Source organism: Mustela nivalis (assembly GCF_964662115.1).
Source record: "Mustela nivalis genome assembly, chromosome: 2".
In the NCBI taxonomy this organism is placed as follows: domain Eukaryota; kingdom Metazoa; phylum Chordata; class Mammalia; order Carnivora; family Mustelidae; genus Mustela; species Mustela nivalis.
Genome location: NC_139021.1, coordinates 171,766,490 through 171,790,262, shown reverse-complemented (window position 1 = coordinate 171,790,262; position 23,773 = coordinate 171,766,490). Strand labels below are relative to the sequence as shown.

At 41.6% G+C, this 23,773-nt stretch overlaps 2 protein-coding genes across 6 annotated transcripts in view; one reads left to right on the top strand and one right to left on the bottom strand.

The window, feature by feature from the left end:
* The window catches only part of FHIP2A (FHF complex subunit HOOK interacting protein 2A), a 35,068-nt gene extending 18,578 nt beyond the window's left edge, over positions 1-16,490 (bottom strand). Inside the window, exons 1-5 of the mRNA XM_082721496.1 lie at positions 16,114-16,490; positions 9,670-9,748; positions 4,847-5,016; positions 2,856-2,960; positions 2,274-2,396 (exon numbers count right to left, since the gene is read on the bottom strand). Coding sequence (XP_082577622.1) covers positions 2,274-2,396; positions 2,856-2,960; positions 4,847-5,016; positions 9,670-9,748; positions 16,114-16,158 — 522 coding nt within the window. The 5' untranslated portion in view covers positions 16,159-16,490. The remainder of the gene's footprint in view (positions 1-2,273; positions 2,397-2,855; positions 2,961-4,846; positions 5,017-9,669; positions 9,749-16,113) is intronic.
* Positions 9,805-23,773, top strand: part of LOC309860031 (uncharacterized protein) — a gene marked incomplete at its 5' end in the record, with an annotated part of 32,089 nt that continues 18,120 nt past the window's right edge. Inside the window, 3 exons of one of the 5 annotated variants that reach the window (XR_014309101.1) lie at positions 9,805-15,791; positions 16,981-17,147; positions 17,749-18,508. Coding sequence is in view for 2 of the 5 variants with exons in the window: in XM_082721505.1 (XP_082577631.1) it covers positions 16,136-16,762 (627 nt within the window). Of the gene's footprint in view, positions 15,792-16,005; positions 16,819-16,980; positions 17,148-17,748; positions 18,784-23,773 lie in introns of those variants that run through there. The other 4 variants (XR_014309102.1, XM_082721505.1, XR_014309103.1 and 1 more) reach the window with 4 other exon arrangements.

Genomic DNA, 23,773 nt, shown 5'->3' with positions numbered 1-23,773 from the left:
GATACTAGAGAAGCTGTGGGAACCCAAAGATTAATGAAACCGAGTCCCTGTCCTCAAGGGACTGCTGCTCTTACTGACCAGCAGGAGAAAATGAAACACGTTTAAGTAACTCTAATGCCAGGGAGACTGTAACCACCACATTAAAACCTTATGAATAGTCTTGAGAAAACGGAGCTGCCTACACCTCAGGCGGTGAAAAAGCATGTGCTCTAAAGCCTGGCGTCTGGAGTTGTGAGGTCTAAATGGAAACATTTCTCTCAAGACAGGTGAACAAAGCACATCAATCTCACCGGTATCAGCATGCCTGTACCCCTGCATTTGCTCTGCTTCTGATCGAAGGCTGTGTCCTTCTGAACGAGTTTCAGGAATTCTGAGAAAAAGTCCTTAAAGCTTAAGCTTGGACAAAAATCCATGCATCGAAAGTAACTAGGTTATCTAAGAAAACTTTTAACTAAAGCAAACTTTGAGAGGAAAAATCTCAGACTTAGCCAGATTGAAATACTTGATGTATTTATATCAAAACCTTAAAAAAAAAAAATGAGGCTCCTGGGTGGCTCAGTCAGGAAGCACCTGCCTTCAGCTCAGGTCATGATCCCAGGGTCCTGGTTTGGTCCCATAACCTGAGCTGAAGGCAGACGCTTCATAACTGGGCCACCCTGGAGCCTCCTTTTTTTTTTTTTTTAAGGTTTTAAGGCTGATTACATTTCTATGACTTTCTATGGAAGAGAAACCTAGAACAGAAGCACATCAGTGATTGCTAGGGACAGGGGTGGAGTGAGAAGGGCTACAAGGGACCTGCGGGAGGGTGGTGGACCTGCTGGGTCGCTTGGTGGTAGTGGCGGCTACAGCACTGAGGGTTTGTTAAGCTCAGAGAACCATAGGCCAAAAAAATGATATTGCACTGTACTTCACCTGTACCTAATCTAGGGGACACAAGACAAAAAGAAACACAAAAGGGGCGCCTGGGTGGCTCAGTGGGTTGTGCCTCTGCCTTCGGCTCGGGTTGTGATCTTGGGGTCCTGGGATCGAGCCCCACATTGGGCTTTCTGCTCAGCGGAGAGCCTGCTTCCTCCTCTCTCTCTGCCTGCCTCTCTGCCTACTTGTGATCTCTCTGTGTCAAATAAATAAAGAAAATCTAAAAAAAAAAAAGGAAACACAAAAAAAATTTTTTAAAAACTTATCAATTTCTTTCTTCCTTTCTTTTTTAAAAGATTTTATTTATTTGAGGGGCGCCTGGGTGGCTCAGTGGGTTAAGCCACTGCCTTCGGCTCAGGTCATGATCTCAGGGTCCTGGGATCGAGTCCCGCATCGGGCTCTCTGCTCAGCGGGGAGCCTGCTTCCCTCTCTCTCTCTCTCTGCCTGCCTCTCTGACTACTTGTGATTTCTGTCAAATAAATAAATAAAATCTTAAAAAAAAAAAAAAAAAAAAAAGATTTTATTTATTTGAGAGAGAGAGAGCATACATGGGCAGAGAAGCAAAGGGAGAGAAAGAAGCAGAGTCACGGCTGAGCAGACAGCCTGACATGGAGCTCGATCCCAAGACCCTGCGATCATGACCTGAGCTGAAGGCAGACACTTAACCAACCGAGCTGCCCAGGTGCCCCCCTAAATTAATTTTTCTACTATATTCCTAAATGACTTCACTGCAGAAAAAAACAAATGAGTGACAGAAGAAAGTACACAAAGTATTTTCTAATTTAAAACTGGGAGTAAAACCCAAAATATTGATTGATGGAATACATAAAGTGTGATCCAGGGACTGGCTAAGAAAAAACAGGACAGAATACCACAGCGATCACAATTGCTACGCCGTAACTCGCGATTTTGTGCATGCCGTCTAAATCCGCACACCCCATCCCTACCAACCTCGGGCCGGATTACCCACGCTCCACATTTGAGTAAACTTGGCTGAAAACACCACAGATGATAAGCTCCCATGACTTCACTCTCCCTGACTTTCCCCTTCACGCTGTAGGCCTGCTAAGCCTCGACTCTGTATTTGTCCAGGCCCTGCACTGCCCTGGGTATCCGGCTCACCTACTTTCTCTGAAAACTGTCTTCCTCAGAAGATTTCAGGTTAAAACAAAACAGTGGTCTTCAATGAAGAATAATTCTAGGAAGTGAAACAAGCCATATGACACCCACAAAATTTAATTCCTTCTATTCACAGAATTTACAGAATTCTGTAATTACAGAATTTATTTACAGAATTCAATTCTCCAAATAATTTTAATAAAAGCATGCTTCGAAGGTTGACAAGAAGTGTACCATACCTCCAGAAAAAAATTAACCAAGTAAGGATTTTGTTTCAGCTTTGCACACACGATACAGAGAAACTGGATTTCTTCATTTTCTGTCGGTGTTGCAAGGACTTCCCCACAGAGTCGAATTAATTTCTGTTAAAGAAGTTAAAAAATTTTTTAACTTACTTACATTTTATAAGTATGTAAATAGCCATCTGTTTGCCTTAAGAGTATTTATAATTTTCAAATAATACAAATATCTTTCCTTTTTCAGACAGAACACTACTTACCAGCACCTCTAACAAAAGAGATTTACTAGGAGTAAGTTTTTCAAATACATTACCCTAGAAAACTAATAAGCACACAATAAACTCCTTGAGAAGTCATAGCCACAAGTTAAAGGAAAAACTAATGTATAAAATTTTAAGAGAAATATAGAAAGAGCACTTAATACAATGTCATGCATACAAAAAAGCTCAAGTATTTGCTAATTTACACATTATTTTGGGAACAATTTCCTTTCTTATTTTTCCCCTTAGAAAAATCACATTGAATTATTTATATATGAAAAGAACTGGAACCAAATACTGTTTTGCAAGGGAAACAAAATACCTGCACTGGCCTGTGGACATTAATATGTGGAAGCAGCGGCTGCTGGATTCTCCCCAGGAGTTTAGTGTAGAACACCAAAACCTGCTGCTTCATTCCTGGAGGACACTGGGCACACAAGAACAGAAAAGCAAATAAGGAGAGGACAGACAACACAAACACACTTACTCAAAAGCTTAAAGAACAGGAATGTGAATCTATTTCACCCCCAAAGTCAATGCAACCAGCCAACTAATAAGTCTTTCAATATAAAATTCTCCATCAAATATTAATGACTGGTATTTTAGAAATAAAATCACATCCTGGTGTAGTAAAGCCAGTGGAACCGCAGGCCGATATGATGACAGACAGCACGCAACAACACGCTGCTGCAGAGTTTGGTTCCGGTAACACCAACCTGTTTGCTTCCAAATGCTAGGGTAACCTCAAACTATTATGGTTAACTATGGCTAAAGCAAGGCAGACTCTTGTTATTTACACTCATAACATAACAGGCCACTAATAACTTTCCATCCCAGAGATGTAGGAGTAAACAAAGCCTTCAAACATGTTTATGTCAGTAAAGGGAATCCTCTGGTATAAAATACTGTGATTTACTCTAACAATGCTGTTTTGCATCTAATGATTATCAACAATGAATATTTAATAAAGAAGTTTTTATAACATGCCAGCTGCTTTAAATCTTTGCTGGTAACTAGGTAAACGTGATGACTGCTTACACTGTGTGTTAAGAGAGCACAAACAAGATGACATGTTCTGTGACTAACCAACCTGCTTCTACCGCCTTGCAATTAAAATATAGTCACAAAATGAGCATTTCCATAGCATCATCATAGACAAGCTATCTGGAAATGGTATAAACGATAATCTTATGCACAATAATATTTTTTTAGATAGCAAATACTTTACATTATTCAGATAAACCCTAATATTTACAATCATTGATATCAGTTAATTTATCAGCTCTACAATTTTATTGACATCTGCTCAAAAATCAATTAATCTATATTCAACTCAGTGTTGTACCATCGCTCTCTCCGCACAGCAGAGGAGTGGACATCCTGCCTCAAAAATAAAACTGCAAGAAATTTAACTTAAAATGAACTGGGAGTATTACAGATTTAGTTAAAAGGAAACTTTCTGTAATACCATTATTGATAACTCTATTTGGTGTTTAAACATGTTGATTCTTTTTCCAGTTTGATTTTCACATATATTGGAGAAATTCACAGGACAAAAGCACAGATTTTGAGACTTGGGGGAGACTTTCGTGATCACCTGTTTAATTTTTTTTTTGTTGTTGTTATATCTGCCTTCTTTTTTTTTTTTTTTAATTTTTTATTTTTTATAGGGGATAAAAATCACCTGTTTAATTTTTAAAGAGAAAGGAGGTTAACCAAAGGGACTTTGAAGGCCGGAGTGTCTTAGTGACAAAGCCAGGCCTCCCAACCGCAAGCCCAAGTTCTTCCCTTTTCCTCACACCCCCAGCAGGCTTTGAAACTTGCCTCTGTATGTAGCCTTACAGTTACCTGGTACAGAATATTATTTATATCATAAATACCAGCTTGCGGAGATTCATGAGGTCTAAAACTTAACGTGACTGCCCTCATCGGTGGAGGCAGCCATCAGAAGATCCGTTACACTCTCTTTCAGGATTATGAAAATTAAGTCCTATTTTCCTAACCCAATTTACACTGGGCTCCTTCTTGTGTCCTCCGACTCTGAGTACACATATTCGAGCGTATTTTCATAAACGTTTACACTGTAATTCTCAGGAGCCCCAGTACCAGGTGTGGCTTCAGCATTAGGGGGCTTTGCTAGCTCTCTGGATAGTCCCATTCGTGCAGGCTGAACTGTCCTTCACAAGCCTGACTTGAATCCCACCATGCTTGACACATACCTCTATAGTTAAATTTAGCACTCGGCAGCTTCTTTACCTCTAAGCCATTAATGCACGTATTACCTGCCCAAGAACATGTGGGTGAGGAACTTACGTCAGCTTTTCCTAAGGTATATAATGTCTCCAAGATCTTGTGATGGAGCAAATATTCCATACACGGCCCTGTCACTCCGAACTCTCGCTCTCGTTCTTCTTGTAGCAAAATACCTAACATCTGGTCCAGATGAGAGGGAATATTTGTATCTGTCACTGGGGCTTTATCATCTAAATAATAATAAAAAAAAATCATCAAACATTCAAAAAATTTAAAACTGCCTATTTGTACCTAAAATGCCCTCAGTATTTCTCTATTAGAATTCAAACTGAGAAAAATCTGAACTACACACTTAAGTGAAATTTATATTCATGGTATATAATTATCCTTGCCAGGATTCAGGTGATTCTTTTCGCCATCTTCTTACTCAAAAATGGAATCAATATTCTGAAATATGTCCATGCATGATAATTCAAAATGAGAGCCAATAATACAGAAATGGGAATATGATCAAGAAAAATACACATAACATCAAAATTTTGTATACACTTAACAATTAAAAACATTTTTTTTTCAAATAGCTAGTTCAGAAGATCTGAAGTTCTATATTTGAATTTTAAATCTCTTTATATAGAAACAGACTGGCTTTAAGCATTAAGCTGAATCAGGTAGGGTACGTAGAAAGGGCAGGTTCTGTTTTTGACTGCTACCGAATTAACACTGTAAACACTGGGAAGTCAGACACTTACGGCCCATAACTCATCTCCAACTGTGAAAACACAGAGGAGCCCAAAGAAAAATTTCTGGCATCTCTCATAAACAAACAGCTATTCCCAAAGCCAAAACTTCTTCTTAGGAGAATTCTTATTAAGTACTATTGATTTTTTAAGATAAAAATTCATCAATACTTCTTTGAGTTCACAATTGGAGTTAAAGATCACATGATTTTATCAACCTATCCTTATTGTACGAGGGCTAAATTGCTCTTAATAAAATGTGAAGTTTTACAGAATGTTTAAATACAAAATATACTTGGCAGTGCCAAGTTCTTATCTATGTCTCTATTGTCATTTCCTGAGTATGTCCACAGTATGTGCCACACAATTCTAGGAAGCTATATATTTGATGTGTTGCTTTGCCTGTACATGTGCACATGTATGTATGTACACATAGGGTCAACCATAACACTAACCCTATAAAGAAAAGAATGGAAACACAAGGGTCAGCCTTGTTTCCAAGGATGACACATGCACCAAATTTGATACACGATGTGGCAGGTATTATAAGCACAGGGCCCTGCAGTTAGATAACTTGCATTCAACTCTTGGTTCTGTCACTTGTCACCGGATGACCGGGGCAAACTATTTTAGCCTCAGACTCCACCTACCTGTAAAATGGGGCTAATCATCACTGGTAAGTGTTGTGTGATTTCAATGAAACCATGTGTGCAAAGCTCAGTGTCTTCACACATAGTAAGAATTCAAGAAATGTTAACTTTCAATGTTTCATTTTGTATTCTAAAATGAGTACCCAGTCACTAACAGAAGATAATTTGTACATTTATTTGAAATTTGTGTTTTTGGTTTTTTTTTTTCCAAATTTTTCCCCCTTTCATTGCAGACTTTTATAAACATTCCAGGAAAGAATGAATATTCAAGCATGGTCTGATTACAGTTACCAATGGAGAAAAATGACCAGAAAGGCTTTGTAAATTAAGAGACAAATGAATTGTAAATGTGACTTGAAAGGATTAAAATCCTAGCTCCCTGGAAGACAGAAACACTCCTAAGCTGCTCGCAGGTCCCGCATATGCCAGTCCCTCTACCTGAAAAGCCTTGGTCCTCCTTGTCCGACTGGCACTTCCTACTCATCCTGGAAAACCCACATTATGGTCTCTACCTTCTTCTCTTTCTCCCTTCTTCGTTCTCTGTGCCTGACACGTACACATACATTCACCCCATACTTTATTATAATGCACTTGTTTCTACTAACCTGCAAAAAAACCATTTAAAGAAGAACTTAAAAGCCTTTCCTTTAAAGCATTTCCTTAAAGCTATGGACGAGTGAAAAACTCACAAGGGCTAAGGACCAGTCATTTGGAAAAGGCAGCTCCTATCAAAAAACTTTCCCACAGATCTGCTGTCTAAATTTCCAAGTTAAGGTGGAAATTATATTTTACATGGAAAGGTATTCACATTTTTTGTCTAATCTTTACTTATTATACAACTATAAAGGAATTTTTCTTTTATGGAATTATCACCTACAAACCCCTCGGCTTCCTCAACCAGACTGACTGCCTGAATATTCTGTTTCGGGAGGGGCCAGACTTTGGCCTATGGGGCAAATCCAGCCTTGCCACCTGTTTATGCTGTGTTGGACCTTGAGAGCTCGTTTGGAGGCTCTGGCCGGGAGCGCAGCTACTTGTATAGCCTTGACCGCAGAACGGTCCTCTCCTCTATCGGGGAAGGCCGTCTTCTTTGACCAAGCACACGGCTGCGGGAGGGACGCACGTGGAGCGCTGAGGGAGGAAGGGGACTCCCGCCTAGCCAGCCAGATCAGCCGAATCAACCCTGACGATCAATGGGGTGACAGATGTCGCAGTCAGACCACCCTCACATCCATATCCATACGCTGTATTGGAACAAAGGACCACAATTCTTCACATGCTGTTGATGGCTGCCTTGGCACAACAGAACTGAGCAGTTGCAATGGAGGCCAAAGGACCCACAGAGACGAAAATATTTACTATCTGGCCCTTTACAGAAAGTTTGTCAACCTTTGACCTAATTTATTTCTCATCTCCCTTACTCTCCATCCTTCTAACTCATTGAGAAAGCCGGAACTCTTCAAGGCTCTGTAGACCACATCCACCCTCCTTCTTCATCTGGGCTCTGCTTTCCACACCTTATTTTGACGGAGGGACTATCTACCTGCCTATTAAGGCTAAGCCCTAACTTGTGCACTACACTCCACCGCCCTGCCTGTTTAGGGGCATTGCTCAGAAATGGTCGTAGCTAACTACGGTCTGCCTTTCCCTCTATACTGGATCATTCCATCAAAGTTCAAACTGAAATATCTTCCATCTTTAAAAAAAAAGAAAGAAAGAAAGAAAGAAAGAAAGACCCTCTCTTGAGGAGCACCTAACTCACTCAGGAATAAGACCGTATGACTCTTGGTTGTTGAGTCCAAGCCCCATGTTGGGTGTAGAGATTAAATAAATAAATGCATGCACACATACACACATATATACATACATAAAATAAAACCCTCTCTTGAAGCCACATCTCTCCCTGGCATTTAATGCTCCACTTCTCAGTTCCCCTTTCCACTACCATAAGAGAGCAGCCCATATGCACTGTCCATACATGTTCTCTGCCCATTTTCTCTTAAATGTACTATGCTCAGGTTTTCTCTCTCTTCTTGCCATTAAAATGGTTCTTACCAAGTCCACTACTGAGCTCCTTGTGGCTAAGTCCAAAGATCCTTTCTCAGTATTAACCTGACATCAGCATCATTGGACACAATGAACCCCTCTCTCTCCTCTTCCTCTAGCTTCTGGGACACCATCTCTCTTGGCTGTCTTCTACCCCATTAGCAAAAGTGGTTTCCTTTGCTATTGTTTTCATCATCCCAATTTCTGAACATTGGGCCCAAGGGCTCCATTTCTGAACAACCCTCTTCCATCCATCCTCACTCCCTAGAACATCTCATCCAGTCTCATGACTTTAAATCTTTCTTACATACGATGACTGCAATTTCACATCTCTGGTTTAGAACTCCACCTTAAATTCCAGATTCCTATCTCCAACTGTCTCCTCACCACATCCAATTGGACATTATAGTTGGCATCTCAAATTTAACATGCCCAGAATACTCTTACAAACCTGTTCCTCCTGCAGCCTCCTGTCCTGGTAAGTAGCTTTGCTATTTTCCAACTGCCTAAGCCCAAAACTTTGGAGTTTCCTCGACTCAGTCTCTCATACCCAACATCCAATCTGTCAACAAAGCTTTCTGCAAAATACACCTAAAATACAATCTCATCTTACCAGCTCCATCCTGGTTTGAGCCACCATCATTGCTTGGACCACTGCAATAGTCCCCTAACAGTTTACAGCTTCACCTCTGCATTCTTCCAATCTCATTTTTTTTTTCACAGAAGCTAAAGTGGTCCCTTTAAAACAGATAATGTTACATGCTGCTCAAAACCCTCTATGGCTTCCCACCTCAGAGTTAGAGCCAAAGCTCTCATGATAGCTTACAAGGCCCTCTGTGACTGTACCCAGCTCCCATCTGATGTCACCTCCTCACACTTTTCTCCTTGTTTACATTCCTTTAGCCAAACCGGCTTCCTTGCAGTTTCTAGAATATGCCAAGCATGCTGGACGCTCCAGCCCCAGGGCTTCTGCGCTACGTCCTCTTCCTGAAACCAACCCCCCAGGCTTGCTTCCTCTTTCCTTCAGATTCCAACTGAGAAGTTTGCTCCAGCCATGAGGTTTTCTCTAACTTACAATAGCCAACTGCCCCCCTTCTCCTCATGTGTGCGCTTCTATCCCCTTAGCCTGCCTCATTTCCCCCTTAGCACCTGCCATCTGACACACTATGTGGATGTGTCCATTTAGTGCTCGCTTCTCTGTCGTCAAGATGTAAGCTCTATTAGGACAGGGATTTGGTCTGATTTACTCTTCTATCGCCCAGTGCCTGGAACACTGCCTACACATAGCAGGTGCTCAACAGATAACGTTTTTAAAATGAATCTAAAAGAGGAATTAAAAGTAAAAGAACTTGTTTATAAATTTAAATATAAAATAACTTTGAAAACTAATCTGAAATAGATTTTAGTATTTCATAAATTGTGTTCAATTAACATTAGCTTTGTTTCTTACCCGAAGTCTCTATGTAGTAATGGGTAATTGCCTTCCAGTGATAAACAAAATCTTCTTGTAAAGGAAGAGAAGGTGCAAGCTACACAAACACACACACACACAAAAAAACCACAACAATTAAGAAAATGGCATTAAATGTTTCCCATAAAGTATAACTCTGTATTTGTCTTACTAATAATACAATACAAATACTAATACTAATAATACAAAAGCGGCATAAAAATAAGGGATGAGCATTAATTTGATTCTATATGTCAGATATCGAAGAGAAACAAAAGGGGTCAAAATCAAGAAAGTAAAAATGATTTATTAAGAACGAAGAAAAAGATATTTATCAATATTATTATTAAACTACAAGGACCAGAACTATTCTCTTCCTCCCAGAAACTGGTAACTACATATGGTTTCAAAAGTATCAGTGTTAAATGAAAAGATGCAAAATCCCATTTAAATTATCAGTAAAATGAAATTATCAGTAACCGGGGATCTTTGTACCTAGGACTTTGAAATGCAAAACAGTAAAAAGTTGCTATGTAATTAGTTACACGTCACCATTACAACAACATACACCAAAGTCAACCCTGTAATCTGATTAAAACTGTCCCCTACTTTCAGTGACATACAGATGTAAACCTTTTCTTTTTAAAGCCTGGATTAGGCAGTGCATATTTTCAGCAAAATACCTATGGGAACAAGACATTATCAATTTAAATTCCACAAAGCCAAAATGTCTTACGTTTCAGCTTTAAAATTTACTTCAAAAATTTTAAGACCAAAATTCTATGCCTTCAGCCATCTCATAGCCAACCGGCCAGGTATTTCAGATGTATTAAACAGACAGCTAACGACCCAGATACACCTTCCACAACACTGTCTTCTCCTTCAGCAGAGGGAGGGAGAGAGAGAGAGAATGCTCCCCCCAGTCCTACTACTCCCTATAAATTTTGGTCAGAAAGTTCACAACTGACCCAGCTTACTTAAAAACAAGTAGGTTCCTATTCTGGAAACCTAAAGCATGGCACCGTCATCTTTCATTTCCAGACACTTCATCTGAACTGATGATCCGAGAGATCATGTTATGCCAATCCTTCTAACTGTTCCATTTTGATTTCTTGGTGTCCTTAAAGAGAGACCTCAAAGTCTGAAATCCTAATAAAACAATCTCAAAGCTACTGGGCAACTTATAAACACGGGTCACAGACATCTTGCGTGCTTCAATCCATATGAAATGTCCTTAGGAAAGTAGTGGACCTCAACACTGGGTGGCAATCACCAACGCTTCAGTGCTAGCTCTCATGACCTCCTGTGTGCACAGCTCTGAATCATACTGGATTAAGAGATTCTAAGTATCCACCTCATTTCCAAGTGGAGTGCTATGAAATTTCTAAAAAGACTTTAAGATCTTTAACAAAGGAGTTAGGAACATTTGGGATTAGTATCCTTCCAGAAGAACATGGACAGAGAACTTACTAGGGAGACACTGAGGAAAAAAATTAGAAAGAAAATTAGAAGTTATCTTAGGCAGATAGAACCATCTTCCCAAACCTTTTAGATTAAAAAAGTGTTTTCTTGTTTGTTTGTTTGTTTGTTTATCAGCTATTTGTTTTTAGGATTGTCTTATATGTCAAAATTCTCTTGGTTTTTTTGGACCTTTTTTTAATACACCATCTTTATATAGTTAAATAATTAAATGGATTAACAATTGGGATAAACCCAAATGCAGACTGGTGTTTTTTTTTAAAAAAAAGTACCTAAATTCTTAAGTCTAAATATTTCGATTTGCTAATTTTTTCCAAGGGTATCTCCTTGGTCTGTAGGGAATTACAGCATCCTTGCTCCAGATTATTTTACCTGTGGGACTTAACTCCATTTCCAAGTCAAGTCACTAGGTCAGAGATGGTACAGGATTTGTGTTGGGACCTTGGCTGTTACAGTCCAATTCAAAGCAGGACGGTGTTGCTTACCTGTGAATACCTCTCTTCCAGGAGTTTGATTTAAATAAGAAACCTATTTAAATATACAGTGAGATGTTCCAAATTGCTAACAACTTAGTAAAAATCTTGTTCAAACATGAATAAACTTCCTTATTTATGCAAAACTTCCTACTAAAATTGTCTTTCATACTAATTCTAACATGCAAATTGCCTGTTTTTATCATTGCATAAAATATACATTCATGCGATGGGTAAAAATTAAAAAAAGGATGAGGTGGTGTGTGAATCAGCATGAGGGGATTCTCGTTTAAGTTTTTACAAAACCGAAATGAAATTTTTGGAAATGCATGCAATCACACTCCCAACCCAAACTGGACCTGAGTGCCTACCTTGGGCAGGGCTCTCTCTGGGAAGCCTTGCCAGACTTCTTGCCGAAGATCCAGTTCTTTCCACAAAGTCTGTGGCACCCCCTCCCCCCTGCTCACTCTCCCTTAGCCCTTATCCCACATTTGTCATTGCTGATCTCCTCCACTTGTCTGTGAACTCAAAAAGGGCGGGGATCATGTTGTCTTTTCCATCACTGACTTCCCCGTTGGTTTCCAATTCATGGCACAGAGTAAGGGTTCAGTAATACTCACCGAGTGAATAATCCAACAACACAGAAATTGCTGTCATTTAGTGAGTAGCTATGTGCCAGGCACAGCACTGCAAAGTTGACAATTCCTACTGGGTCTTAAATGATCTTCCAATAAACTCTGATTTTCCCCAAACTCCTATTAAGATCCAAAGCCAGTTAACTGCCTCACCCAATGGGAAACACTGCTTCTAACTAGAAACCCATAACGTCTTTCTCCAGAAGGCCGACCACACAGAAGGACCTAGAGCAGTAATTCAGAGAAGAGCCATACCACGTCCGCCACGTAAGCCCCACCTGCTCTCTCTCTCACCTGTATCTTGAACATTTCATGCACTGATCTTCAAACATACTTCCTTCCAACTTCCCTAAGACCCCACCTATCTGCCCAGCCTCTTTCAAGTCCAGCTCAAGTCCCCTTCCTCCAGAGGGCCTTCTCCAAGTCCCCCAACCCTAACTGCTTGCCCCCACAGAACTCAATGACTGAACAATCATCCAAAAATTAATAACAACAGTTGACATTTATAAAGCACTTACAATGTACCAGGCACTGCACTAGGCACTTTGTATGTATTAACTTCATATGTATTAACTCATTTTAATTTTCACAATAAGCCCACAAGGTGGGTATAATTATTTCCACTTTACAGTGAGGAAACTGAAATGTACAAAGATTAAGTAACTTGTCCTGTGTAGAAGGAAGGGACAGCCGCAGGACTGAAACCCTGTTCTGGATGGCTCTAGGGACTAGGCCTACTCTTGTGCAGTTTAATTTTTAATGTATTTCTTTTGTCCCCCCAATTAGACCACAAGCATTATGAACAAGGGCCCTGTTTCCTCCACACTGTGCCACTCTTTTGTGGTGGTCTCAATAAAACATTAGCTGAATGACTAAAGGATGAAAAGTCAGAGATCCCATCAGAAAAGATACACTTAAGAAAACACTATATATGTTTGATTTGAGGTTTTGATTCCCAGGGCAGAAGACCTTTTAAAAAATTGCCAGTTTCAACAATCAACTCTCAACCATAATTTGAAAAGAAAAGACTCAAATTCTGAAGGATGACTTCCATTGAATTAATTTGTTAGAAGTAGATAAATCTTTCTTCCCTTATCCTCCTGGAATAAATCTGCCCTCAAAGGGTGAAACTGGCTGAAATTTAAAAAGAACCAGCCCCTGGCAGATGACCTAGGACTAGGCCCTCAACAAATATTTAATTGTACCAGATGGAAAGTGCTCTACTTGTACTTTGGAGAAACTGTGCTAACACGATCTAGTCCAACCTAGGAATTAACTATAAGACTTCACTCTTATGACATGTGGCAACAGGCTAACAAAATGGATCACTGCAAAACTTACTGTCCAGTCATTACTAGACCGAGGGAAGACTCATTTCTGAAAAGGGAAGCAAGAGTTACGTTACAGTTTTTATTTTTGATCAAGGTATGAATTTCTCTCCTAAGCTCAAAATATAATGTATCAGCTCTGTAACACTCAAATACTAATCTTGAAAGTCTTATATATTTTTTCCTTGTACTAGTAAACAGGAAGTGAGGAGAAACCATTAATTAAACAATAAGGACAAGTCTACATGTAAAGCTCATTTAAATGAGTATGTTTATCCGGTCGACCCTAAAAAAAATTTGAAGATTTGAAGGCTGAACCAACTGAACAAAGAAAACCTATAAAGTGATAATATCAAAGTAGTTGAAAACAGCAACACTGAAAAAAGGTCATGTCAGCACCTGCACATAGGATAATGCCCCACCTCTGAAAAATCCAGACAAATTAGGCTAACTGCAATACTATGACAGAAAATGCCAATTGGGAAAAAAAAGAAAGAAAAAAGGAAAATGCTAATTGGGCACACAAATTAAAAGGAGTAGAGAGAAAAGTTAATGAAAGAAACTGATGAAGGATGAAAGCAGTTTATAGAAGAAAATACCAGGAAAATAAGTAGAACTGAAAAAATGGAAACCAATCCTGTGCTAGGCAAAAACATTCTTTAAATACCACAAGAATGGCTTCTTTATCATTATTTATGAGTTGGTTTCCAAGAGGAATGTAAAAAGGAAAAAGTTAGTGAACTTTTTTTTTTTTTTTTCCCGGATTTAACCTCCTATCAAGGTAAACTGGGAGGTATCACAGCTGAAAACACTAACTCTCCAATAAAAACGTTGGTTTTCTAAATGCTATGGATCAGGTACTAGTACCAGATGAATATAATCCACTTTTTCTCACCTCAGCCAAGTAGAGAAGCTGGATATTACAGAGTCAGAGTCAGACAATTTACATGGGTAGTTTGGGTGATGTTAGCATATATAGTTATAAAAAGATAATGAGGACAGACAACACAAGCCTCAAGATAAAAATGAGTCTTTACTGGGAGAGTATGAAAGCTATCTTCCTTTCTCTAAGTACTTACTTCTGTATATCTCAACCTGATAGGTAAAATATGTAAACAATGTAATATATTTTGTATTCCCAATTATCTCAGTATTAACCTGTACTCAATGTTAAAATTAAATGATTCTTGGTAATTTAAGTAATAATATAAACTGTAAATGCCAGTGTTTCTATAAATCTTAGTTAACTTTTTTTTAACATAAAGTTGTAGAATTTGTATAAGAAGGGGAAATTAAAAGTTGTCCTAAAGTCTAAAGCTGTCATCTCCTTCATGTGTAACACTGCTCCTCATTCATTAAAACATTCTTTGATTTGATACCCGTTTTCCCAAGAACTTGTGGTAGAGCTTAAATGATTTTTAAGCATTTCCTGCATATCGCTTAAAAAAACATTGTACTAAAGTTTTGTTTTCATTCTTCATTCTAAAAATCCATTTTATTTTTATCTGGCCATAAAAATGGTTCTATTGCCGCTGGGGTTTGTTTTTGTTTTTGTTTAAGTTGTGTGGATTTCAAGGTGTCCTAGCACACAATCTAAACACAGAAGAAGAATGACATTTTTTAAATTAGCAAAGTACAGGTTTCTTTCACAGGATGCATTTTCCAACGTGGGCAGCTCTCCCTGAGTAAAGCAAACTAGACTTCTTATGAAAACAGCCGCACAGCATTTTCTTTGTAGTTACTTGTCTTCTGCTAGTCTGGGTATCTGAATGTCTCTCTACGCGGGTGTCTAAAATCCTCAAAGGGTAGAGTCCAGGAAGGGAAGGCAAGAAAGGAAACAGATGGTCCCGCCGCCCGGCCGAGGGCTCGGAAGGGTCCCGACCACGCTCGACCGGACCCTCCGAGCTCCCATATGTCTCTCAACAATCAATAGGTGCGGCCGAGCTCGGCCTCGAGGCCTGCGGAGGCAAAGCCAGCAGGATTACGAAACGGGGTCCGGCGGGCGGCGTCCTGCAGAGCCGCCCCCTCCGACCGCAGCCGGGGCGCACCTTCCTGCCCACCCCACCTTCCACAGTCAACACGACCGCGAGCCAAACCCAGCCCGGGCCACGTCTGGCCGTCGCTTTTGTCCTGCTGCGCGCTGACCACCTTTTCCCGGAGCAGGTTAACGGTCCGGAGCCCGGGGGTGCGCCCTGCGGCCCCGCCAGGTGCTCCGCGCCCCTGTCCCCCCTCCCGCAGGCAGACGACCCCCGCGCCGGCCCGGAGCGCGCGTCCCGCCCGGGCACGCCCGCCCACCCTCCCGCAGCCGCACAGGGGCCCGCGCCCGCCCGGGGCAGGACAGCGCCGAGGGGGCCTGGCCCGGGCGCCCCGACGGCCCCGCCGCGCCCCGGAGCGCCCGCCCCGACCTGCCCGCCGCCCCCCCCCACCCCCGCCGCGGGATCCCGGCCGCCGAGGCCCGGGCCGAGGCCGCAGGGAGCGTAGGCCGCCGCCATCCCCGGCCTGTCGTGAGCCCGCTGCCCGCGGCCTTACCGCCTCCACGGCGTGCTGCAGGATGGAGGTGAACTTGGAGAACATCTTGTCCCGGGACTGCAGCAGCCTCTCCCGGGACGACCTGGAGAGCTCCTCGATCCGCCGCCGCCGCCCCTGCTGCGGCTGCCGGGGCCGCTCCAGAGTGAAGGCCGGTGCGGGGCGGGCAGGACGAGCAGAGGGCCGAGGCGGGCTCGGGCCCGGCCGCTTCGGGGGTGCGCGGGCGGCGCGGCGGCGGCTCCGGCGGGCGCTGGGGCGCGGCGGGCGGCGAGCGGGGCGTTCGGCTCCGACACGGGGCCCCGCGACGCTCCGGCGGCGGCGGCGGCTGCGGCTCCGGTTCGGACACGGTGGCAGCCCGCCTCGGGTTCCTTCCGCCCGCTCTGCCCGCCGCGGCCTGCAGGGGGCGCCGCCGCGGCCCGGGGAGGCCCCGACCCGGCCTGCCCAGCGGCGCGCCGGCCGCACGCCGCGGGGGCGGGAGAGGCGCGGGGAGGTCGCGCCCGCGGGGGGCGGGAACCGGACGGGTGCAGCCGCCGCTCTCTCCCGGCTCCCGGGCGCCTCCGACACCGTCGTCCTCACGGTCGAAAAACTCCGGCAACCTCCCGGTTTTGTTTCTGCGGGGGAAGTAACAGGCGGGTTTTGTAGGGAAACGTAGCCCTACTCGTGTGTAACGTGCAGAGGTCGTCTTTTAAGAGCAGACTGGGGAGGCCGGTAAGAAACAGTACAGTGTTCCTAATCGGAAACGATCCGTGCCTTGAAATGCTAAGAATTAGAACGCATCAACGAATGTTGGTGAAATAGTTTTGCTACCTGGAAAATAGATCATTATCCTCGTTAACATTATTAATTGTTAATTATTCACCGTTAAAACAGGAAGCCCCAGATGGACAAATGGGAAGATGGCTCAGTCAATGGTGTGTGACTTGTCTGGTGGGTGCAGAGCATGGTTCACGGTCGTGTTTTCTGTTCTGTTTATCAGACGATACTGGACAACAGTGAGGGACAGAATCTGAAGGAATTCTGCTCAATGCACAGCACCGGTAAGTGGGGCTACAATCTAAGTCCTTGGGCCACGGCTTCTGGAAAGTACTGTGCAACAGTGTATCAGCCGAGCTTTGGAGCAGCACAATGGCGGTGGCAAAGTTTTTAGGTTGGGTGGATACAAGTTATAAAAACGCTCATATCCTGGAGAACTTTGTGTTTGTTTTGGCTAGTATTGGTCTTGTATCAAAAGGACCGTTAACTTCTTGATCAGGCGAGGGTGGAGTCAGTCTTTGCATAACCCGTGATGATAAAAAGGATTTGTAATTGAGTTTGTTGAACAGAAAAAAAGCAGAGAAGTAGCTGCAGCGTGGAGTGGTGTTAAGAGCTGGTCTCTGGAGGTGGGTGGTCTGAATGGAAATCCCTGCGTTACCACTCACCATGGCAAGTTTTTAAATCTCTTTTGTGCTTTAGTTTCTTCATCTGCGAAATTGAGGGAGAATAAGCAGCTACCGCATGAGGTTGTGTGGACGTATATTAACATACGGAAAATACTGGCATTTGTTATTACCATTATTATTAGCAGTAAAATAGTATTTAACAAACCAATAGGGCCAGAAATCAAGGTTTAAGGAGAACACTTTTTTTTTTTTTTTAAAGATTGAGAGACAGCAGGGGTAGAGGGAGAGGGAGAAGCAGATTCCCTGATGAGCAAAGCTCCATCCCAGGACCCTGGGGTCAGGACCTGAGCTGAAGGCAGGTGCTCAACTCACTGAGCCACCCAGGCTCTCCAAGGAGGACTCTTGATGCATCTTCCCTGACCTTCAGTGGGGTTATGTCCCCATAACTCCATCATAAGTTGAAAATATCTTAAGTCAAAATGCATTTAATCTACTTCACCTACAGAATATCACAACTTAGTCTACCTGTCTACCTAATTGCGCTCAGAACAAACACATTAAACTGCAGATGGTTCAGAATTATCTAGCACAAAGCCTATTTTATAGTAGTGCTGAATACCTCATTGTGCCTCATTGAAAACTGAAAGTGGAACACAATGATTTTAAGTGCATCAGTTGATTACCCCTGTGATCGAGTGGCCCCCCTGGGAGCCATGGTTGCTGCCGCTGGCCAGCAACACGAGAGTAGCCCACAGCATACCACTGGCCTGGAACAGATCCAGTTCCGAGTATGGTTTCTACTCAATGCCTATCACCCTTGCACCATCATGAAGTAAAAAAATCATAAGTAAAACCATTGTAAAGTGGGAACTGTAATTTTCTCATCTTTTTTACTCTGTTTTTGTTGCTTATATCCTGGCAAAGCAGGTAAATGTGACTTTAATTTTGTGTGTCCTATCTCCAGAATGCTGGAGCCATCCTCTCTGTTTGCCAAAAATTAAAACGTGCTTCTTACCAAATTCTGGCTAATGGTGTCTGCTTCAACCAAGAGGACGTATTTTTTATTATTCACACAGCGTGAGGTGGTTAGTCATATTATTAACCATAATTATCTTCCTGACCTAATAAATACATTTATGTGGTATTTTGTATTTTCATAATGCCTTACAACCACTAATTGTATAAGAGGGTCTGTTTAACGCGGGCTATTTAGAGTCGTTTGCATTTGATGATGCTTGTCTTTGTATACTTATTATGAATGTAATAAAAATGTTTTGCTCGAGATTAATATCAATATTTAGGAAGATGATTCATCTCTCTGATATCTAGGTTCCAAGACATACAAGTTGGACTAGAATGATAATTAAACAGATACCCTTACCTCTCATCCTAGAAAGTCTGTAGTGACACTAACATTATCACCAACCTTATGCATGGGCAGGGTTGGGACTCCTGAAACAAAGTGTGTTTTGAAAAAGCATAATACAGGCTTCTCTAGCCTCTAAGCCACTTATATATGGGAACCTGAAAATCCTCAATTAGGATTTTATTTCCTTATCCCTTTGACTTGAGTCAAATGAGAAATTTAGTCCCCGCTAAAAATTAAAATACCCTTAGGAGAGAGAACACACCAATTTCTATCGCTCATTACACTTCAGAGTGAATGAGTTTGTTAAATTCTTTACTGAACGAAGTTTAATCAGCGAGGACATAGAAAAATCCACAAAACTGAAACTCAGTCTGGATGAAGTTGAACAAAGAGGAGAGAGAGTTAGATGACACCTACTTCCAAAGTTTGGCAGATTTCTGGTTAAATAGATAGATTGAATTTAGCAACATTTCCTTCCTAAATGCTACTAGAATTACAATAAAGAGATTTCTCAGTATGTAAGCCCAAAAGGACAAACAAGAGGAAATGGCAAAAAAATTTTGAGAATTGGAAAGTAGTGGTAAAGGGAATAACTGATACAGTTCCTTAGGAAAGCTGAATCCTAAGGCAGCAATTAAGAAAACTAAGATCCAAAGTGATATATTCATACATTTATAGAGCCTCAATGACTCTGAAATTAGTAGCAGTAAGTACCTCTGGAAATAGAGGTAAAAGTGGGATTAAAAATAGCAGGATGGATTGAAAACTTGTTTAGAAGTAGATAGATCATCCCCAAGGCACAAGATTGGCTGACTCCCCTTTTTCCACTCTGGTTTCAGATTAGAATCTAATTCTGGGGAAAATCAGAGGCTCCATATTGATAGGGGGTGGAAGGGAAGAAGAAGATAAAGTTGATGTGGGAATCAAAGGCAAAAGAAAAAAATAAATTTTCTTACTGCCTACAGCCCACTGACAAATCCATGAAACCAGTAGAGCAACCTTCCCCTGGGAGCTCAGCTGCTGTGATATTAACACTTGGCTAAGGACAAAAGGCAACCTTAGCTGGACATCAAGGATCCTGTAAGTCTTTTTTTTTTTTTTTTTAAAGATTTTTAAAGATTTTATTCATTTATTTGACAGACAGAAATCACAAGTAGGCAGAGAGGCAGGCAGAGAGAAAGAGAGGAGGAATCAGGCTCCCCGCCAAGCAGAGAGCCCGATGCGGGACTTGATCCCAGGACCCTGGGATCATGACCTGAGCCGAAGGCAGAGGCTTTAACCCACTGAGCCACCCAGGCGCCCCTGTAAGTCTTTTTTAATATATAAAAGTTCCTTTGGAGACTTTCTTTATCACTACCCCCATGCTAGCCATCATCCTCCAAGCATGTGGCCCATTGATCTACATCTGAAGGGTCTCATGACTGAGGGTTTGCAAAACAGTAATAAATGACCTTTTCCTAATAATAGCTAGGCCTCCAGTATTCTGTGAGTCTCCTTTTATATGTGAAAGTCCTTCTGGAAACCTCCCTTTGTCTTTACTTCCCCCACCTCCAGAGTATAAAATCAGCCATTCCTCACAACCCCACTACAGCTCTTTCTGCCCACAGGTCCCATCCCTGTGCTTTAATAAAACCAACTTTTATTTTATTTATTTTTTAAAGATTTTATTTATTTATTTGACAGAGACCACAAGTAGGCAGAGAGGCAGGCAGAGAGAGAGGGGGAAGCAGACTCCCTGCGAGCAGAGAGCCCGATGCGGGGCTCGATTCCAGGACCCCAGAATCATGACCTGAGCCGAAGGCAGAGGCTTTAACCTACTGAGCCACTCAGGTGCCCCTAAAACCACCTTTTAGCACTGAGGACATCTCAAGAATTCTTTCTTGGCTATCGGCTCTGGATCCCAAGCTTCAAATCACAGCAAAGTGAAGGTAGATATTGTATATATATCGAACACATCCCCAACCCTCATCCTCTTCTCGGCCCCCAGAATGAAAGCATCAAACTGATCACCCTCCCCTTCCGCCTCCAAGAAGATAGGTAGAGTCCTCTCTGGAGAATCTGAGTCGTCTAAGAGAAAAGACCTAAAGATACTGAAGAGGGAACCTGGACAGCCCTACGGTGCAGCCTCTAGTTGACAAGCTCTGTACACGTGCTTGGAGCATCCACTGAGTGCCTTCATGCACCGCTCGTAAATGGGATCCGAGAGGCTGGGTCATCAACAATTTGAGAAGAGTTAATGATAGAGACCAAAAGAAAAGGCAGAACAAAAAAGAAACTTGGAAGAAACAATTAATTGCACTTGATAGGAATAGAGGGAGAAGGAAACTTAAAAAAATAATCATTAATATTCTCAGATAAAAGATACAGTATCTGTGAAACAAGAATGGCATTCTATTTTTAAAACACACTTAAGGTATCAAAAACGAAATCTTAGGAATCAAGAATATGGTAACAGAAATGAAAAACAACATAGAAAGGATAGAAAATAAACTTGAAATATTTTCTGCAAGACTAGGTTAAAAAATGACGTAAGGATGAGAAATGGGAAAGTTTTTCAAAAATTAGAGGGCTGGTCGAGTGTATCCAACATTTGAATAATTGGAGTGAACAGAGGGAGGAAATCATTGAACTTAAAATTCAATATAATTTTACAGATCTGAGAGACATGAATTTTCAGTTAAGTGCCAGAACAATGAATGAAAATAGATTCACTCCAGTGGATGTTACTGTGAAATTCAGAACACTGAGTTCAGAGAAGATCCTACACAGTTTCCAATGAGAGAAAAAGAAAAGAAGTCCATATAGAGAATTAAGAATTACAACAGCATGGGAAGTAAGAAGGCACTGGGGCAATGCCTTTAAAATTCTGAAATAAAATAATTTCAATTGAATTCTGTACAAAGAAACTGTCAAGTATGAGGATAAGTCATTTCAGATGTATGGGGTATTGAATATTTCTCCTACCTTGCACTCTTTCAAGAAGCTCTCAGAAGTAGTGCTCCGTCAAACCTCCGGGAGTAAACCAAAGGGAAAAAGGATGAAGGAATCAGATCAGAAAACCTGTCATCAGAGGGAGGTGAAGGAAATTCCTAGGATGTTGGTTAAGCAGAATTCCAGGATAACTATACATCAAGTTGGAACAGCCAACCAACCTGTCTAGACTGGAGCAGGTCAGAAGAGATGTTCTCAAGAAGATAAAACTTATAGATGGATTATCTATGTGTTTGAGAAGATTTACAAGATAGGAGAGTCTGACATTGAACTAGTGATAAATACAAAGAAAACCAAGCCAAAAAAACAAAAAACAAAAAAACAAATGAGATCGTTAGGAACACCAAGAAAAATAAAATATTCTGTAGGAACAAGTAATCATAATACACACATAGCTCAACTAAAAATATGTCTATATAACCATAGTAATGTAAATATAGATCTAATTAAAATTATGTTGTTGCTGCTATATTGGGAAGATGAGTGGATGGATTTGTGGTGGAACTGGGGGCAGGGCATGTGCGTGTGCGTGTGTGAGAGAGAGAGAGAGAAAGAGGCTAAATCATCATCATCTGTCATGAGGAAACATTATTACCGCTTAGAAAAGAAATATCATGACATGAAATTATGGACATTTTTTTTTAAATTTTTTATTTATTTGACAGATCACAAGTAGGCATAGAGGGAGGTAGAGAGAGAAGGGGAAACAGGCTCTCTGCCAAGTAGAGAGCCCGATGCGGGGCTCGATCCCAGGACCCCGAGATCATGACCTGAACCGAAGGCAGAGGCCCAACCCACTGAGCCACCCAGGTGCCCCAATATTATTTAAAGAAAGCAAGTAAATAATAAGAGTCTGTTCAAGGTGTTGAAAGAGATCCTTCTGTGGAGCAGGAAATTGGGAGTTTTAGAGGAAGAATAGGGGCTTTCATAACAAACCATGTAAAACTTCTTGATTAAACTATACACTGGTATAAACAATATGCCTTTTATTTGGCAAGGGGAGAAACTAGAGGCAAGAAACCATTTTTTAAAAAGCTCAGACAAGATTATAAAGGTTACTTACTATGGGAATAGAAAGGAGAGAGTAGTCCTAAAAGATGTGGTAAGAGCAACCCAATTTTGCTCTTAGGAGAAGCAAAGAAGAAGAAGAAAGCAAAGATGTTTCTGGAGTTTCTGGCTTGGATGAGGGTAGGTGAAGGTGCTTTTTACTGAGATGTAGAAAGACAAAAAGACTTTTTTTTTAATATGTTAGATTCTCTTACTTGTGTGATGAATCTGTATGACCATGTCTAGTAGGGGGCGATAAATTTGAATTAAGAAGTCAGGAGAGAGATCTAGGCTAGAAATAAAGATTGGAAAAGTTATCCTTTCTAGGCGGTAGATGAGATACAAAGAAAAAGGAGATAGTGCAGTGAGATGGTAAAGTGAAAGAAAAAAGAGTAGACACAAACATAGGACTTCTTGCATTTAAGGACCAGAATAGGGAGGAGGAATTCACTGGGAAAGAGCAGTCAAAGAGATAAGGAAAACATACCGTGAAAAAGCTCAGGGAGAAAAGAGTTTCTAAAATTGGGAGTTTGGTTCAGGGTAGGAAATGGCGAATTTGCATAAGCTACACACTTCATTTCCAGAACTCAACTTCGTTTCCAGAACTCAACTCTACAGCTGCCATAGAAATGAGAAGGAAGCTCATAGATTTTGGAAATTTACATAGCGACTACGAAAACTCCTTGGCCAATAGAGCAGATACCGCTGGTATCTGCTGCCACATTCCCTTTGCCTATTTCTGATTGTGTTTGCAGCTGTGGTGGACAGTTCTGTGCAAGCTTAGACTCACCTCACGGTGACAGCATCTCATCTCAGTCTCATGCTACTCTCGTTAGAATTTCTGCCACTGGAAATTCTGTATGGGGAGCCTGCTCTT